Source organism: Pseudochaenichthys georgianus, chromosome 1 (genome assembly GCF_902827115.2).
Source record: "Pseudochaenichthys georgianus chromosome 1, fPseGeo1.2, whole genome shotgun sequence".
Classification (NCBI taxonomy): Eukaryota; Metazoa; Chordata; class Actinopteri; order Perciformes; family Channichthyidae; genus Pseudochaenichthys; species Pseudochaenichthys georgianus.
Window position 1 is genome coordinate 49,152,816 of NC_047503.1, and position 19,572 is coordinate 49,172,387.

Sequence of the window (19,572 nt, forward strand, 5' to 3'; positions counted from 1 at the left end):
CCTGCCACTCCTTTTAATCTAATAAATATGGGCAGTACCCCTGTAACCTGACCTCAGGTGCAGTCAAGTTGGAGTCATATGTGTCTCATTGTTAGTGAAAGCAATTCTAGAAACCTGAAGGCAGGAGACTGAAAAGAGTCAAGGGAAGCTTATAAAAGTTAACAGCATTTAATTACACAAAAGATGTGGTGGTGTACAAATGAAATTGCAAAAGGAGGCGCTCTCCTCATGTGACCTGTCAGTCCAGGTCAGGGGGTAGAAGAGATTGATTTTTGGCTTGCCCTTCCTGTTGTCATCTGAGGTCTTCTCCTATTGGCCGGCGTCGTGGGGGGTCCAATGCAATTCCTGCCTTTTTCTGTTGCTAAATTACATCATTCTGGTGTATGTGGTTATTTAAAGTTATGGTCCACTCATTAGATAATTATTCCAAACTTCAGTATTTAGTGAAACATTATGTTTAAATCATACCCTGAAGAAACCTGCGATATTCCCCAGTAAATAATGATTTTATAGCTCTTTTTTATCAAAACCTGTATATTCCGTCTGGCCGCCGCCATTTTTGCCATTTTCAGTAGTCACGTGATGGTCGTGACGTCATCCATGCGTTCACTTTGTCAACACACGGAAACATGGCGGCGTATTTGAGTTCGGACTCGTCAGCAGAGGAAGAAGTTTTGACCAATGTGAAAAGATTGGATGGGGGAATTCAACCATACATATCAGTATGACAATACGACACCCTCTGTCCTTAGACCCTCACATCGTACAAGGAAAAACTTCCGGAGAAAACCCACAGTTTAAGGGAACATGGGAGAAACCTCAGGGAGAGCAACAGAGGAGGGATCCCTCTCCCAGGACGGACAGACGTGCAATAGATGCCGTGTGTAAATTGAAAAGATAATACATTTGCAACATAGGTAGTCCAAATGTTTGGAAATGCATGTGTGTATAATAGGAAGATGATATAAGATACTATATGTATGCATGTAGTACCACCCTTGCTAGCGATTCCCTCTCTAGTTTAGCATACTCAGCTTCGTTGTCCCTGGCCATAGAATCACGATTTTATGGGGCCGGAAAAAACTGGGGGAAAATACACACTAGCCGGTACTACGCTATATGGAAAGGCCACCAAAAACTGTCCTGGCCTGGACGCTAAAGGACGTTAAAACGGGGCTAGCCGCTGAAATGGAAATGCGCTATAACATACCTTATTCTTATTCTATACTTCTGCTCCTCCGTCGCTTCACACTTGCAGAGGGCGATTTCTCAACTGGCCGAACTGGTGTCCTGGTCGGTGATGACACCAGAAAGACCGATGGTACTGCATCTCCATTAAATAATGGTTGTTCCATAAATCCCATGTTATGTGTTATCATACTCTCAGAGTAGTCGTCCGGAAATTTGAAATGTTCGCTGCATACATGAGCCTGTAAATCTCTCGGTTCGGGCCGGCCACATTTCGCTAGCCACTGCCTCCGAATGTACTTCTTACGCTTACCTTTTGGCAACAGATGGAACCGAGCATTCCGTGGATTGTTCCTATTAGAATTGTGGCAATATTTCGCGATACAGTGAGGCATATTTGAAGAGAGAAACTACAGTAAATAACATGGAGATCAACGTGTCTTCGAAAACCAAAGGCATGGTTGACGTCACGTCCGGAAAATGGCGGCGCCCACAGTGTTGATGTTATTTCGGTATATAATCAGTTTAAAATCACTGATAATGTCGTCGGATTAAAAAAAAAAAAAGAGACACTGGCAGAGACTGGTCTGTTTTATCGGATGATAATTATTTAAAAATGAGTGTCATGAGCATACCATTCCTTTAAACATGATCTGATAAACGTTATTCAGCGTCAATAAATGAGTGCTAATCCCAGTGTGTTTAGTGTACAACATCACATGTCATTTCACCTTCAATTCACGGTTTGAAAACGTAGCATTTCGCCACATGCTAATCCTAACCGGAAATGAAGAATTTTCAGAATGCAAGTGTTAAGTTAATAGTTAGTGTGAACTTCCGGTTTTTTCAGAATAAAACTGATTTAAATTAAATAGTGTATTTAATTCAAATTACGCCATATCCACATTGATTTTAATTTCTAACACTATACAGATATTTGATTTGTGCACTGCGATCTGTTTAGCTTAATGATGTTTATTTATTTTCCCTTTTTCCTTTATGAGTATTTTCTGTTAGTTATAATAGTTTTGTTTTGAAAGAGTAGTTTTATTATTGATCCAGTAGTAGGTGTTAAGGCAACGTCCGGATGCCAATCGTTCTTAAAACCAAAAAGAAGAAATCCTTCCCGCTTTTATTTTGACGTCCTCAAACCGCACCGGAAGTGAAGTTCCCAGCTCTTTCTAAACTGGGTCGAGGTGGCGTCTCGTCGCTACGGTTCTCTCTCTGTGTTCCTGAGAAAGTGCGTGTGAGCTGCTGCTCTGCTGATCCATCATCTCTGTGTTTGGATAAACCTCTGAATGGACTCTGTGCTCTTTTTTCTGGAGCGTTTACCTCGGACTATAGGAGCTAGCTTAGCATGCTAGCTGGAAACACGTTAGCAACGCTAGTCAGATTGAGAGTTTGACGGAGAGAGAAACGGTGTGTTTAACGGAGTCTGCAGGAAAAGGTGATCTCGGAAACATGAGTAAAGTCCAAATGCTGCTGTCGTTGAAGAAGCAGCGACTCACTGCTGAAGAGATATTTGCTCTGTTTGAAAAAACGATAGCAGAGCTCGAGGAGGAGCTGTCTATTTCCAAAGAGGAGAACAAGAGACTCCAGAAACTTCTGGACGCTGTTTTACAGCCTCAGCTTCGCATACACAGAGCAGGTCTGTTCCCTTTACCCTTAATTAACACTTTACACTCTTCTGTAACACTTTATTATCACATTAATAACACTTTATTATCACATTACTAACACTTTAGACCCTTTATCAGCACTTGCTGCAGGTAAGTAAAAGTGCAAACACCACACTGTGAACATCTTCAATTACAAGTTAAAGCATTTCATATATTTAAGTTTATCTTATTTAAGTAATAGTATGTAAGTGTTATTAGACACATGTACTTTATTATAATAATACAAATGTATTACGGAAGAGCAAACCTACCAAAATAAATATATTTATAAAAATACATGGATTGAATAATATGCCATTTAATGTACTGATTTAAAGAGCCTGTGATACGAGTTTCCCCCATCATCTAAACCCATCAATTTGAGTAAATATTGTCCCCTTGAAAACCGTTACTGAACTGATGTTGGATATTTGTACTTTGATAACCATTAATCTGCCCTTCAATGTTGACCATTTTCTGGATCTTTTCGGGGATTCTTCAAGTCCCGTCAAATTATGTGTGACGTCATTGCGGGCACAGCGCTCCAGCTGCACCGTTCAGGATCCCAGCATATGCATGTAGACGCACGATGGCGCACACCGCAGCAAGCTCAGACAGCGATGACAGTTTACTTTTGAACGTGTCTGAGAGCTCATATGAGGCTGAAGGATCGGTTTATGTTGTATCTGTTAGAAGTTTAGGAATTAGGTGCGTCAATATGGGCGATCATACGGTCATGTAGCCAGTGGTGGATTGGGCCTAAAAATCATCCCGGGACTCTCGACCGGCCCACTTCGGTACCGCTAGTAAATTGTCAACGGGGGGAGTGGGGGATGTGCTAGTGACCTATCCGACCGGCCCACTTCTGTACCGGCCCATCGGGATTCGTCCCAATGGCCAGTCCGCCACTGCACCCAGCCCAGCCCACGTAAACTGTCAACGGGGGGGGGCCTCGCTGCGGGGAAACGGTGGACCTAGTGTCCCGATCGGAGTGGGAATAATAATAATAATCCGTGCATTTTATCCATTAATTTCCCCAACATTGTGGTAAAAAAAAACACACGTTTAATCCATGTTGGTGTACTACAACTTAAAAAAAGCATCGGTTTGTTTACTCATCAGGAAATTTAGACCGGCTCAAACAAACGATTTTTAAATCATCATCCTCACGATCATTTAATGTATCATGTGTTCGCCGAATTGACATGAAAGCACTAATAAATGTAGTTTCATCCACTTGAGTTTACAACTACAAAAATAATCGATTTGTTTTTATATCACATCCGACGGGAGGAAATTCAGCAGCTCTCACTACCGATTTTTAATCCTAATGTAATCATCATCTTCACCACGATCATTTATGTTTATGTTCGCCGAATTGACATGAAAGCACTGACAAATATGAATATACTGTAGTCAACTTCATTAAAACGTTATTAACGTGCCTAAACTCAGTAATTCACAATTTCTACGCATGACAACACACCTTGTCCGTGTTTGGCTCTCGCCGCACAGTGAAGCGTTCCCGCATTGACGTCACTTCCGGCTTCCCCCAAAACTTCAAGATGAGTCGAAGGAATTTCCCCGCGATGTTCGAAATTATTGATATTTATCGGAACGGTATGGCACCTTCTTTTTTAAACTGACGGTTCGAGATTACTAGTAGCCCAATATTTCATTGCACAACAGTTGTTGGCAGGCTGTCACAGGCTCACCTGTAGTGGCTATTTGTCAACAACAATAACACTTCAAAAGGCCACTGAGGCACCAGGTATAGTGGATCTTACGCAGATCATGAGTTGCTAATGAGTCCATTGTCCAGACAAGGCATCAACGTTTTTGTGGTATTTATTAGCTTCACCTTGGCAAGAACAATACAGCAAAAGGTGTTGACATGTTTGCTGAACTCAGCCCTGATACTGGTAAAAAACCATAGACCTTCCCGGTGCCCACTGACTGCTGCTGTGCCCTGATTGACTTAAATAAACCCAGCTGTGTGCGAAAATTGACCCATCACCTTCAAAATAAAGGCATTTTAGCTGGAACACAACTTAACTTAAATAATATGGCTGTAAATTAATTAATTCTACAAAACAAAAAATAACAAATAAATACATTAAATAAATGTGAAAATACTGAATAGCTTCCACATTCCGGCCCCTAATTGTGAGAATCACAATTACCCTTATGTAAAACATATAAGGGAGCTATTCTCTCTATCCATGAGCCATAGTGTCTTCTGTGTCCCCTTCTCTGTAGCCACTGAAAGATAAACAGATGGTAAGAAAACAGGATAGGAAGAGAAAATAGATAGAATTGTCCATGATCTTATTCTGTGGCCTCCACCAGCAGGCAGATCTTCGTCACAGGTCTCTCCAAGACGCTGGTTTTGGTTTGGATGCACACAAAGCGGCCCAATCCTTTGGAGTCAGACTTCGAGCTCACAACTCGACCCATCTTCCAGGATCCTCTTGGAGCTGTAGCATCGGCAATGATGACAATATCTCCTTGGGAGAAGTTTCTTCTTGGGGCTGCCCATCTCTGTCTTTCTTGCATCACAAGTAAGTATTCAGTTGTCCATCTTTTCCAAAACAACTCTGCGATATACTGTACTTGCTTCCATTTCCTTCTGATATACAGGTCACTCTTTTCAAAGAGTCCAGGGGGAAAGATGGGTATTCCCTTCAGCAGAAGAACATGGTTTGGGGTGAGGGCCTCGAGGTCATTAGGGTCAGACACTTTTGTGAGGGGTCTGTCGTTTAGTATCGCCTCTACTTCACAAAGCAGTGTCTGCAGGCCTTCATCATCCAAAACCTGTTGTCCAAGAACAGAGGTCAGTATACTCCTTACTGATCTAATGAGACGCTCCCACACGCCACCTTGGTGTGAGGCTGTTGGCGTATTGAAGCGCCACTTAATTCCATCCTGAATTAGGGCATCCTGGATCTTTGCATTATTCAAAGCAGCAAGACTTTGCTTCAACTCCTTGTTTGCTCCAACAAAATGTGTGCCGTCGTGAGATCTTAAACTTGACACAGGTCCTCTTCTGCAAATGAATCTCCTCAAGGCATTAATGCAATAGTCTGTATCAAGGGAATGTGCCACCTCCAGGTGTACTGCACGGCTGGTCAGACAAGTGAAAATCACTCATAATCCTTTTTAGAAGGCTTCACTTCTATGGGGTCAAAATAATCAACTCTCACTGTAGTAAAAGGAGCCTTGTCTGGCACAACTCTCTCTTCAGGCAGGTCTGCCATCTTCTGTTCCTCAAGTCTTCCTCTGTGCCGTCTACTCACCATGCATTCTGTAATGGTCTTTCTTGCAGCCGAATTGGCATTAATTATCCAATACCTCTGTCGAAGTCTGTACAACATGTGGTTGAGAACAACTTTGGTGCCGCCCGAAAGTCCTTCTCCATGTCTTCTCCGAACTTCTCCCACACCCGCTGCTTTGCCTCGGCCACCGATGAGGCTGCTGCCCTTCGGGCCTATCGGTGCCTTGCAACTGCCTCGGGAGTCCCCCGGGATAACAAATCCCTGAAGGCCTCCTTCTTCAGTCGGACGGCTTCCCTGACCACTGGTGTCCACCAGGAGGTTCGAGGGTTACCGCCCCTTGAGGCACCTAGGACCTTGAGACCACAGCTCCCCGCCGCGGCTTCGGCAATAGAGGCTTTGAACACCGACCACTCTGGTTCAATGTCCCCAACCTCCACAGGAATGCCTGAAAAGCTCCGCCGGAGGTGTGAGTTGAAGGCCTCCTGAACTTGGGCCTCCTCCAGACGTTCCCAGTTCACCCGCACTACACGTTTGGGCTTACCAGGTCTATCCAGAGGCTTCCCCCGCCACTCGACCCAACTCACCACCATATCAACATTGATTTTAATTTCTAACAGTATGTATGTACATCACTATGTATGTTGTATGTACTGTATAATTTACACATGTAGAGTTGTAGAAAAGACATGGTGTACAGTACACTCTGACTGTACAGTCACGACAGTGTATACTGTATAGTAGGTGTGTAACAGTGTAATGCGTATAGTCTACTCTACACTCTACCTTTCAGCAAAGTTTTAGGGATTTAGGCTCAGTCAGCTCAGGGACTGTTCGGTTACTTTAGTTTGGTAAATGAAATAAATGTTTGAACTTTGTAGTAGTTCACTGTAGTTGCTGTCATAAGTCATTTGTAGACTAAGTGGCAAAAAGTGTTTTTTTTTTTTTTAAATGTGTACTTTGTAGAGAAATGTAGACACAAGTTGGAAGGGAGCACAATAAACCTGACGAGTTTGAATTTGAGTTGATTATGAGTTTATTTTCAATTGATAATTAGCTCACAATAAGTTCACTTTAGTCACACAACTTGACACAAGTCCGGACTTATAAGTCCGGACCTGGACCTCTGGACTTGAGTCCGGACCTGAACCTGGATGTGAGTCCAGGTACGCAGCACTATTCACACGTGACACTGGCATAACTCTTTGGGTTAAGACATTGGGCAATGCAATAAAATCATCTGTATCCATGCCAGACACTTCCAAGTGAGACAATACATTGGTATTCACAATTTTCTTTTGCCCCATTGTTTGCAATATAATACTGGCTGGCTTGCCACTTAGCCCCAATCTCTTTGCAAGGCTATAAGTGCAAAAGGTACCGGAACTCCCCGGATCCAAAAATGCATTGGAAGCCAAATGGCTTCCAATGGAGCTCTCCTAGATGGTTTGGTGAACCATCTGAGTCAGGTTAGTAATGCTCCATCAAATGTTTCTATTACAGGGAGAATCTTAATCTGAAGCTTGATTTTAAAGCAACCCAACGGAAGTTTCATGTAAGTTTAGTTATTTCACTCGTAGCTCGGGCTGCGGGGGTGCTAGAGACGGGAGTACGTTGATACGACCTTCCTAGCCGGAGTTATGGCCGCATTTTACAATAAACTTCCGTTGGTTTGCTTAAAAATAAATATCGCAAATCGCAATCGCAATATTTGTCAGAGAAATTGCAATTAGATTTTTTTTTTTCGTGCAGCCCTAGTTCACTGACAGTGGGGGGTTTGTTGCAGCTGGTACATTTTGAGTCCTCAATATTTCCAAACAGTGGGTCAGAGGCAATTCTAACTTGTTTTTCAACAAAGTTCACAAGGTCAATGAATAGTGCTCTGCAACCACGTCTCTCCTGCAAATCACATGCATGGCTCCTCCACTTCTCCCTCACCTTTATAAGGAAGCTTCATCATGATGTTTCTGAGGTTTGATGGCATGTCCAACTCATTCATGTGCATGATTCGCTGTGTTAAATTTGAGCATTCCCGTAAGAACAGAGAAAAGGATTTCAGTGATTTGACATCTTCTGCTTTAACCAGAGGCCAGCTATCAATGTGTCCATATAAGCAGAAGCAATGTTGTATTAATTTCCAAAATGTTCAGCAAGCAGGGATTTGGCTCTTTGGTATCCTTGAACAGAGGGTAGGTGCTGACAACTTTTCACCAGGTCTCTTGGCTGCCCCCTGGTGAACTGCTCCAAGAAATGTAAACAATTACTTGCATTATCAGTTTTAACCTCAACACAATTTTCAAAGGATCTGATGAAAGAATGGTACTGAAGAGGATCACCATCAAATGTGGGTATATTTCTCACTGGTAGGGAGGATGCTAAATGTTGCTGTACTAACATTGTAGTGATGTCAGTTTGGCGTTGCATGATATTCACAATGTCATTTTGGGTGTCATTATTTTATGTGATATTCACCCTTAAAAGACAATAACGAGTCAGGAGGAAGCCAGTCTCGATTGAGGCCCATCAAGCTGAGGCCACTCCCCCCACTTCCCCCACATTAACTGTATTTAAATCTCATCCTAATCACTGACCTGCCAGTGTGCAACTCGATTTTGACAAGAAAGCAACTGGACACTTCTAGAATTGTGTGAGTAACATTCTGTTTTTAGACTTCTCTGTTTCAGTGTGTATACTCTGTATCAACGCTCTGTAGTTGATCTGACTGTCTTTAAACAACTCTCCTGTTATCTCCATCAGAACAACCTTCTGGATCCGCACCAGTCTGGTTCCAAGGCAGGTCACTCCACAGAAACTGCCCTCCTTGCTGTCACTGAGGAACTGCACACTGCTAAAGCAGCCTCCCTCTCCTCTGTCATCATCCTTTTGGACCTGTCTGCTGCATTCGACACGGTGATCCATCAGATCCTCCTTCGCACTCTCCAAGAACTTGGAGTTTCAGGCTCTGCACTTTCCCTCCTCACCTCATACCTCAAAGACCGTACCTACAGGGTAACTTGGAGAGGGTCCACGTCTGACCCTTGTCAATTAACTACAGGGGTCCCTCAGGGCTCTGTTCTTGGTCCCCTCCTCTTCTCCTTGTACACAAACTCGCTCGGATCAGTCATTAGCCCGCATGGTTTTTCATACCACTGCTACGCTGACGACACCCAATTAATTCTGTCCTTTCCCCGCTCAGAGACCCAGGTCGTCGCACGCATCTCTGCTTGTCTAGCTGACATCGCTCAGTGGATGTCCACTCATCACCTCAAGCTCAACCTTGACAAGACTGAACTGCTTTTCCTTCCGGGAAAAGATTGTCCCACTCTTGACCTAACTATCAACATCGGCCCCTCTGTTGTTTTCCCGACTCAGACTGCAAGGAATCTGGGTTTGATCCTAGATAACAACCTGTCCTTCACTGCAAACATCGCTGCTACAACCCGCTGCTGCAGATACACGCTTTACAACATCAGGAGGATGCGTCTCCAGCTGACCCAGAAAGCGACGCAGGTTCTGGTCCAGGCTCTCGTCATCTCACGCCTACACTACTGCAACTCCCTCCTGGCTGGTCTACCTGCATGTGCTATCCGACCTCTGCAGCTCTTCCAGAATGCAGCTGCTCGTCTGGTCTTCAACCTTCCTAAATTCTCCCACACCACGCCGCTCCTCCGCTCCCTTCACTGGCTTCCGATAACTACTAGAATCCACTTCAAGGCAATGGTACTTGCGTACCATGCTGCGAATGGATCTGGCCCTTCCTACATCCAGGACATGGTTAAACCGTACAGCACGTGCACTCCGCTCTGCATCAACCAAACGCCTCGCTGCACCATCGCTGTGAAGGGGACCCAAGTTCCCATCAGCAAAAACACGTGGGTTTTCTATCCTGGCTCCAAAATGGTGGAATGAGCTCCCCATTGACATCAGGACAGCAGATGGCTTACACACCTTCCGGCGCAGACTGAAAACTCATCTCTTTCGACTCCACTTAGAGCGATAGAACTATTAACAAAGCACTTATATACCAATAAAGGGCTGGCTTATCTAAAACCAGTTGAGTAGCACTTGAAATGTGTTTGCTCTATGAAGCCTGATGTACTTAGAATATTCTGTTTTCTTCAAGTTTGTATTTTGTTGGTCGAACGCACTTATTGTAAGTCGCTTTTGATAAAAGCGTCAGCTAAATGCAATGTAATATTCAAGGAGGATGCTCGTCCTGTCTGTTGAGCATCATGAACCACCTGTGTTGGTGCTTGAGTGTATAGTGGTCTGAGGTCCGTCTGTAACACTGCCATTTGTTTAGGCCTGACAGTTTGTGATGTTTCTTTAAACCTGATGGTCTGTGAGGTTTCCTTTGGTCTTACAGGGACAGCCTGGGCATTAGGGTGAAATTCATTATGCATGTTATTTTTGTCATTTCTCTGTGGGACAAATTGATTGGCCTGAGGATTGAGTTGCCTTGTACTCTGAGCCGTGTTCCTTTCCAGATAAGAGTTCATTCCATCCCTTTTGGAGCTGCATTTTGAGCTAGTTTCCAGAACATTGATTGTGGCATTAGTTACAGCTAGCTCGGTCTCCAGAGCAAACTGTTCCTTTTCTTTTCTTAGTTCCTCTTTTTCTTTTCTTAGTTTTTCCTCCTTTGCTTCCAACTGATGTTTTCTTTTTAAAGCCTTCATGCGCTCCACAATTGCTGCTTCATCAGCCTCTGCTTTTAGCCTGGCAGATGCGGTGGATGATGTTTTAGATACATTAGAGTGTGTTGTGTGTTGCCTTTCCTTTGGACCTGAAATTACATTACATTACATTACATTGCATTTAGCTGACGCTTTTATCCAAAACGACTTACAATAAGTACATTCGACCAGGAAGACACAACCTTGAAGAAAACAGAATCATATAAGTACATCAGGTTTCATAGAGCCAAGTATGGAGAAATGTTAGAGGCACTGTCCTCCGGATTGATATCATCAATAACAGCACTTTGTTTAGTTTGAGTCTCAACATCAGTTTCAACATCAACATTGCTAACATCATTGTCATTATTTTCTACTTCATTGTCAACATTGTCATTATTTTCAACTTCATTGTCAACATTTTCATTTGATTCCACATGAGGGTGCCCAGCAGCAGCAAATCTCTTTTTTGTGTCCATATATACGCCGGGATCCTGAGTCGAGGCTAATCCTGTTGCTGTGGTCGTGTATCCTCTATCCTGAGAAAAATGTCTCCCATTGTAATGGTGATTAGATTTTTAAATCTCTTGCCGCTCCTCTTGCTGCTCCTCTCGCCGCTACTCACACCGCGTATCGCCGCTCCTCTCCGAGCCTGTGCTACCGGCGGAGATGTAAAGTGGATTAAATAGCCGGTGTAACGCGGTGGGATTACCTTCTCTACTCTGCTGTGCTGCTGTAGCTGAGGCCTGGTTTCACCTGCTCTGCTCTGCTGTGCTGCCGCCCGCTGAGGCCTGGTTTCACCTGCTCTGCTCTGCTCTGCTGTGCTGTGCTGCTGTAGCTGAGGCCTGCTCCACCTTGCTCCGGGAACAGCGTGGATACTGTTGTGCTGGACTGGGAGAATGGCGGGTGTCGTGTTTCTGCTGTGCCTTTTCTTGGCTGTGCTGGACAAGGAGAAGATCGCTAGTCGTCCTGAACAATCTACTGGATTCGGGTATGTCCTGCCGCCCGCAGTGGACATCCCCTGTACAGTTTCGGAGGTGTTGCACAAACAATTGCTGGTTGCACTGTCGCGGACATTCATTTCGGAAAATGTTTGTCTTTCTCACATGCCTGCCACGATGGTCCTTCAGAATTGTTTTTTAAACTCTAATCTCACTTTCGCGAAGTTTGCTGGTGACTCTAGAACAGCTGACAATGTATGTGTGTTGATTAAGAGGAAAAGGTGCTTGGTATTTTTATTGTTGTTACTATCAGGAAATGTACAGCCAAATCCAGGTCCACCGAGCAGTATTAGTCAAATAGCTACTCCTGCTGATTTTATATCTAGATCTGGGCTAGGTTTAATTCATTTAAATGTGCATAGTCTGTTACCTAAATTAGATTTTGTCCGTATTTGGGCGAGTTCTACTGATGCTGATGTCATTGTCTTATCAGAAACGTGGCTAGATAAATCCATTTTGGCCTCTGAAATTTACATAAATGGTTACAGTGTATATCGTACTGACCGGCCTAAAAAAGGTGGTGGCGTTGCCATTTATGTGAAAAATAAGTTTTGTGTAACTAATATGGTTTCCAAATCTGTTGGTAAACAGCTAGAATTTTTAGCTGTGAATATTGAGGTAACAAAGGGTCAACAGCTCATGGTGGTGGGCTGCTACAGGGCCCCTTCGGCTGTCAAGGACTCTTTATCGTCATTGGCAAAACTGTTATCGCAACTTTCCTACAAGGAAATAGTGCTGCTTGGTGATTTTAATTGGGACTGGTTAACTTCTGTGTCAGAGGATTTTAAAAACCTGTGTACCTCATTGAATTTTACCCAGATTATAGACAGTCCTACTCGCCCAAATATTAAGTCCCCAAATAAATCCTCCTTAATTGATCTAATTTTAACAAATGTTCCACATAAATACTCATCTGTGGGAGTATTTGCTAATGATGTGAGTGACCACTGTGTTGTAGCCACAATTAGGGACACTAAGGTCCAAAAGGTTAAACCACGTATCATCACAAAGAGAGACAAAAAACACTTTGTGGAGCAGGGTTTTTTACATGATCTGTTTGATTTTGATTGGGGTAGAATCAATTTGTGTGCTGATGTAGAAACTGCATGGTCTTATTTTTATCTTGGTTTTATGAAAATTATAGATAGACATGCACCTCTGCGTAAATTTAGAGTGAAGGGACGAAACAATCCCTGGTTTTCTGCTGAGCTGTCCAGTCTCCTTCATGAGAGAAATAATGCTTGGGCTAAGGCTAGGAAATCAGGCTCAGAGGTAGAATGGCTACGTTTTAGGCAGCTAAGAAATAGCTTCACATCCCAAATAAAAAGTGCTAAATCAAAGTACTATTTGTCGGTTACCACAGAAAACCTGAATAATCCTAGGAAATTTTGGAAAGCCATAAAATCGATTTCCACTGGTGATATCCCAAATGAGCTACCTCCGTGCCTTACCACAGCATCTGGCACTATATCAGACAGGGCTACTATGCTAAATTGCTTTAATGAGCATTTTGTGTCTTGTGGCTCTCTGTTTGGCTGTGTGGCTTCTGTGAACGCTCCAATCCTTGACTCTGAACAATGTGGTCTGGAAAACCATTTCAGTTTTACTCCTTTAACTGTTGGTATTGTTCATGAAGCATTATCCAAGTTAGATCCTAGGAAACCGGCTGGCCCGGACAACGTAGAACCTTTCTTTTTAAAGATAGCTGCAGATTTTATTGCTCCACCTCTTACTTCTCTTTTTAACCTCTCCCTCAGCACGAACACAATTCCAAAAGTATGGAAGTCTGCTTATGTCTTGCCTTTACTGAAAGGAGGGGAGGCAACTATTTTAAATAACTATAGGCCAATCTCTAAGTTGTCAGTTCTGGCTAAGGTGCTCGAACGCTTAGTGAGTGAACAGGTAAAGGAGTTTTTATGTAACAATGACATCCTGTCTAAACATCAGTCAGGCTTCAGAAAGAAACACAGCACCATCACTGCGACAATGAAAGTGGTAAATGACATTACTACTATTTTAGATAATAAGCAGAGTTGTGCAGCTCTGTTTATTGACCTTTCCAAAGCGTTTGACACCGTTGATCATCGCATCTTAAAGCAGAGGCTACTCAGTATAGGCATATCCAGCCATGCAGTGGGGTGGTTTGTGAACTACCTCTCTGAAAGGTCCCAATGTGTTCACTTTGATGGGCTGTCTTCTGAGTGGTTAAACATTTCTAATGGTGTACCACAAGGTTCTGTTTTAGGACCACTTTTATTCTCCATATATATTAACAGTGTAGGTGATAATGTGGATGAAGCTACTTTACATTTTTATGCGGATGATACTGTAATGTATTGTGCAGGTCCCTCCATTAAAGAGGCTGTTGTTAAATTACAAGCTGTTTTTAACACTATTCAGACTCCGCTCTCTGAACTAAAGCTTCTTTTAAATGTTGAGAAAACCAAGGTAATGCTCTTTTCAAAAGCTAAAAAGACTCCAGAGCCTGTTTTAGATATTGTAACTACGCAAGGAACAAAACTTGAAGTTGTTGCCTGTTACAAATACCTTGGTATCTGGCTTGATGATTGTCTCTCTTTTAAACTTCATGTCAATAACCTGCTAAAAAAACTGAGGGTTAGGCTAGGTTTCTTTTTCAGAAACAAGTCCTGTTTCTCGCTTGAGGCCAGGAAAAGGCTAGTCACTGTGACCTTTTTACCTGTGCTGGACTATGGGGATTTGTTGTATATGAATGCACCTGCCAATTACCTGAGCAAATTGGATGCTGCGTATCACAGTGCTCTGAGATTTGTCACAAATTGTAAAGCGCTTACTCATCACTGTACACTGTATACCAAGGCAGGTTTACCATCTCTCTCTGTACGGAGGCTCAGTCACTGGTACACTTTTATCTATAAAGCTTTGTTGGGTAAACTCCCGTATTATATCTGCTCGCTGATAACACAGAGAGTTGCAAGCAGCTATTGTCTGAGGTCACATGATGTGGTCTTGTTAGATGTGCCAAGAGCAAGGACTGTCTCAGGTAAGACAGCTTTTATGTGCGCAGCTCCACTTGCTTGGAACAATCTTCAGCAAGAATTGAAACTGAGCAATCTCATTCCTCTGCATGTTTTTAAAGCTAGGGTAAATGAAATGCTTGCCGATACAATGGGCACTTGTAAATGTCTATAACTATGTATCCTGTAAATATAATGTATAATGTCCTTTATTGTTTTATGTTTCATGTGGAACCTATATGCTGCAGGTCTCCCTTGAAAAAGAGATCTATGATCTCAATGGGACCAATCTGGTTAAATAAAGGTTTGAAATGAAATGCTAACACTTAACAGTTTGTTCTGAATGTGTGTCTCCTGTTTCCTGCAGACGTCCACGTGGTGGTTAAAGAAGAGGTTCTCCCTGACCAGCAGGAGTGGAGCACCAGTCTGCACCAGGAGGACCCAGAGCCCCCCCCACACATTAAGCAGGAACAGGAGGAACTCAGGGTCAGTGAGGAGGTGGATCAGGCTGATATCACCAAGTCCACTTTCACTCCTGACCCTGTGAAGAGTGAAGATGATAAAGAGAAACCTCAGTCCTCTCAGCCTCATCAAAGACAAACTGAACACATGGAAACAGAAGCTGATGGAGATGACTGTCGAGGACCAGAACCAGCCAGGAACTCAGATCCAGAGATCAGTTTACAACCAAAGACTGAGGACGACACTGAAGACTCTTCTGAACTTGACACTGAAGACTCTTCTGAACCTGACACTGGAGACTCTTCTGAACCTGACACTGAAGACAGTGCTGATTGGAAGGAGACCAGAGAACCTGCATCAGGCTCAAACTCACTGAAAAATAGACATGAATCTGTCAGTGATTCACGACCTAGTGCTGAAAATAAACCATTCAGCTGCTCAGTCTGTAAGAAAGCTTTTTCACTGAATGGAAATTTAAAGGCACACATGAGAATCCACACAGGAGAGAAAGCACACAACTGTACAGTCTGTAAGAAAGCTTTTTCACTGAATGGAAATTTAAAAGAACACATGAGAATCCACACAGGAGAGAAAGCACACAGTTGCTCAGTCTGTAAGAAAGCTTTTTCACATAGTGGACATTTAAAGGAACACATGAGAGTCCATACAGGAGAGAAACCCTTTAGCTGCTCAGTTTGTAAGAAAGCTTTTTCACTGAATGGAAATGTAAAGGAACACATGAGAATCCACACAGGAGAGAAAGCACACAGCTGCTCAGTCTGTAAGAAAGCTTTTATACAGAGTGGAAATTTAAAGGAACACATGAGAGTCCACACAGGAGAGAAACCTTTCAGCTGCTCAGTCTGTAAGAAAGCTTTTTCACATAGTGGACATTTAAAGGAACACATTAGAGTCCACACAGGAGAGAAACCTTTCAGCTGCTCAGTCTGTAAGAAAGCTTTTTCACATAGTGGACATTTAAAGGAACACATGAGAGTCCACACAGGAGAGAAACCTTTCAGTTGCTCAGTCTGTAAAAAAGCTTTTTCACGGAGTGATCATTTAAAGGCACACATGAGAGTCCACACAGGAGAGAAACCTTTCAGCCGCTCAGTCTGTAAGAAAGCTTTTTCACTGAATGAAAATGTAAAGAAACACACGAGAGTCCAAACAGGATAAAAACCACACAGCTGTACAGTCTGTAAGAAAGCTTTTTCACTGAATGGACATTTAAAGGCACACATGAGAGTCCACACAGGAGAGAAACCACACAGCTGTACAGTCTGTAAGAAAGCTTTTTCACTGAATGGACATTTTAAGGCACACATGAGAGTCCACACAGGAGAGAAACCACACAGCTGTACAGTCTGTAAGAAAGCTTTTTCACTGAATGGACATTTAAAGTCACACATGGGGGTCCACACAGGAGAGGAAGAATAGAGCTGCAATGTTTGTGACAAAAGATTTAAATGGCATAATTGTTTCAAGACACAAGTGTGTGGTCGTCAGCTGCTTCTGTAACTGTAAGGGAATACATTTGTCTATTTTGTGTCCCGATGACCTAATGCTGTTACATGTAATACGTTACCCCTAAGCCTGATTTCACCCACCTGCAACCCATTCACTAATATACACAAATGTTCATTTCTTTGACCCCTTGACTCAACAACTTTCTTGTTTAATAATCGTTACATCTCCTCAGGACCAAGTCCCTGTATCCTGCCTTTCACCTGCTGATCACCCACTGCTCATTTAAGGTGGACTGACCTTTACAATAGACCAGCTAGTCTTAGTGTCTTAATGCAAACGTTTTGTAAAGTGATGCTAGACCAAAGACGTGCTGTTGGGCTGTGGGCTCTCTGCAGGATGGTGTCTGTACTCAAAGATTGTTGATGAAATGAGAGCTTCACTCTGTTTTTGTTGTCTAAATGACGCCAACAGAGCGATACGTCTTCTTTCCAGCAGATGGCATAAATGTTACATCATCCAGTTCAATTGTCATCCACACATTAATGATTCAAAACAGCAATGGGTGAGATATGGCTAGTAATTGACTATTTCAACAGAATGTGAAGAGGTTACAGTCTTGAGGCCATGTCCAATATGTTTATGCTTTGTTTGATTAAATCTACTGAAATGAGTATTCTTAATTACTGTCATTACATCATGGGTTTGCATTGCAATATTAGAACGCATAAAACTCAACTTTATTTCTTCCAAGTTGCGGGTGTCCGTAAGTCCGCTGTGTTTCGTCCAAGCTTCCACTTCATGCTCCGATAATGCTGAAAGTATCTGTTGTATGCTTTACCTGCTCCAGTAACACAAGTGTAATTCACTGGACAGAGACAAGAGATAGTGTATGGATCCAGAGGAGAACCAGAAGATAGTCCGTATAGAGCCTTCAGGTTCTGAAAATGATCAGGGAAAGAGCTAGGAAAAAAAAAATCGAAAACCCTGAATTGAGCTAGAAGATGGCCAGCACAAAGCCAAGAAAGGCCCAGTAGAAAGACAGGAAGGAGCCAAAAGCGTTTGTATTTTTTTATATGCAAGCTCTTCTCTTAAGATATTAGAACTTCCTATCTCAACATGTATCCTTTTATTCCAATTAAACCTTACATTTGTGCTGCCAATTATTGAGACTGTTTCACAGCTTTATGTTCAATATTTAGACTGCTTTATTTACATATAGAAGACATAGGATGAACAGCACGATCCACTCTGCTGGATTCTGCCCAAATCGGCTCAACATGCATGCAAACATCTCGCTTTATCCATACTATTGCAGTTGTATTGTTCTGGATTCAGAGTGAAGAGTATTAGATGTTCTGCACTCTTATTGTTATGTATTTAATATAAAGATAAATACCCATAAAGTCAGAAAAGACAAGAGACTCACTTAAGGAAAAAGGTTCTTAATTTGCACATAAACATGGTCGAATATTTAAAGTTGTGACCAGATGGTGTTGCCCTAATCAGTGTATCTACGGTCCATTTGTTTTTCTTTATTACACAAGTTAGCGGAAGAGCGTCTGAGAGGCCTTTTGTTTTGTACCTTACTAAATGGTCATTGGAGTGAGGGGCGGGGCGAAACTCACAGAAGTGATTTCAAAACAAAAGCCCTCGTTTGCTTGGAACGGTGATAATATTTTCAAATCAGCTGCTCTTCATTTTTTCCCTGCTATATTCAATGAGTGATACAAATATTTGTTACCACAAGTTCTTAATAAAACTAACTGTTGGACTCGGTACTAGTTTGACTGCTACCAGAAATGAAATGAAGTACTTTTACTCTGTGTACTTTGTGAGTAATCCTCTGTCAGAGTCCCCTCTATAGCACATAATGCATGTTTTCTGCTGTCTTTGATGAGTGATAAAAATAAAATGTTACCATTAGTTCTTAATGAAATTGATACTTTTTGACTTTGTATTAGTTAGCCTACTAATAACAATACATTGAAGAACTTTTTTTTTTTTTACTCGGACCCTCTCCATGTAACCCAGTAGGTGCAGTCTTTGAGGTATGAGGTGAGGAGGGAAAGTGCAGAGTCTGAAACTCCAAGTTCTTGGAGAGTGTGAAGGAGGATCTGATGGTTCACCGTGTCGAATGCAGCAGACAGCTCCAACAGGATGATGACAGAGGAGAGGGAGGCTGCTTTAGCAGTGTGCAGTTCCTCAGCGACAGCAAGGAGGGCAGTTTCTGTGGAGTGACCTGCCTTGAAACCAGACTGGTGCGGATCCAGAAGGTTGTTCTGATGGAGATACCAGGAGAGTTGTTTAAAGGCAGCGCGTTCAAGTGTTTTAGACAGGAACGGGAGGAGAGAGACAGGCCTGTAGTTTATAACATCTGGCGGGTTGAGAGTGGGTTTCTTTAGGAGAGGGTTTACTCTTGCCTCCTTGAGACTGTTGGGAAAGGGACCAGAAGTTAGAGAAGTGTTGATGAAATGGGTGAGAAACGGTAGAATATCAGGAGCGATAGTCTGAAGGAGGTTTGAAGGGATAGGGTCCAGTGGACAGGTGGTAGGGCAGGCAGAGGTAATGAGGGTAAGAACCTCACATGGAGAGAGAGGGGAAAAGGAGGTCAGTGTGCGGGTGGAAGGAGGGTCTGGTGACCCGGGCGGTGAGTAGAGGTGAGTCAGAAAAAGAAGAGCGAATATCATCAACCTTTTTTTCAAAGTGGTTAACAAAGTCGCTTGACAGAAGGGAGGAGGGGGAAGGGGCTTTGGGGGGGTCCAGGAGGGAGGAGAAGATGGAAAATAGTTTTTTGGGATTGGAATAGGAAGATTGGATCTTATCTTGAAAGAAAGTGCTATTTGCCTGAGAGA

The 19,572-nt window shown here is 42.9% G+C and overlaps 1 protein-coding gene across 2 annotated transcripts in view; it reads left to right on the forward strand.

Moving 5' to 3' along the window:
* Positions 1-2,392: 2,392 nt before the first annotated feature.
* The window catches only part of LOC139434205 (gastrula zinc finger protein XlCGF57.1-like), a 110,010-nt gene continuing 92,830 nt past the window's right edge, over positions 2,393-19,572 (forward strand). The window contains exons 1-2 of one of the 2 annotated variants that reach the window (XM_071203870.1): positions 2,393-2,836; positions 15,156-16,031. In XM_071203870.1, the coding sequence (XP_071059971.1) occupies positions 2,650-2,836; positions 15,156-16,031 (1,063 nt within the window). In that variant the 5' untranslated portion in view covers positions 2,393-2,649. Of the gene's footprint in view, positions 2,837-15,155; positions 18,412-19,572 lie in introns of those variants that run through there. The other variant, XM_071203869.1, reaches the window with a different exon arrangement.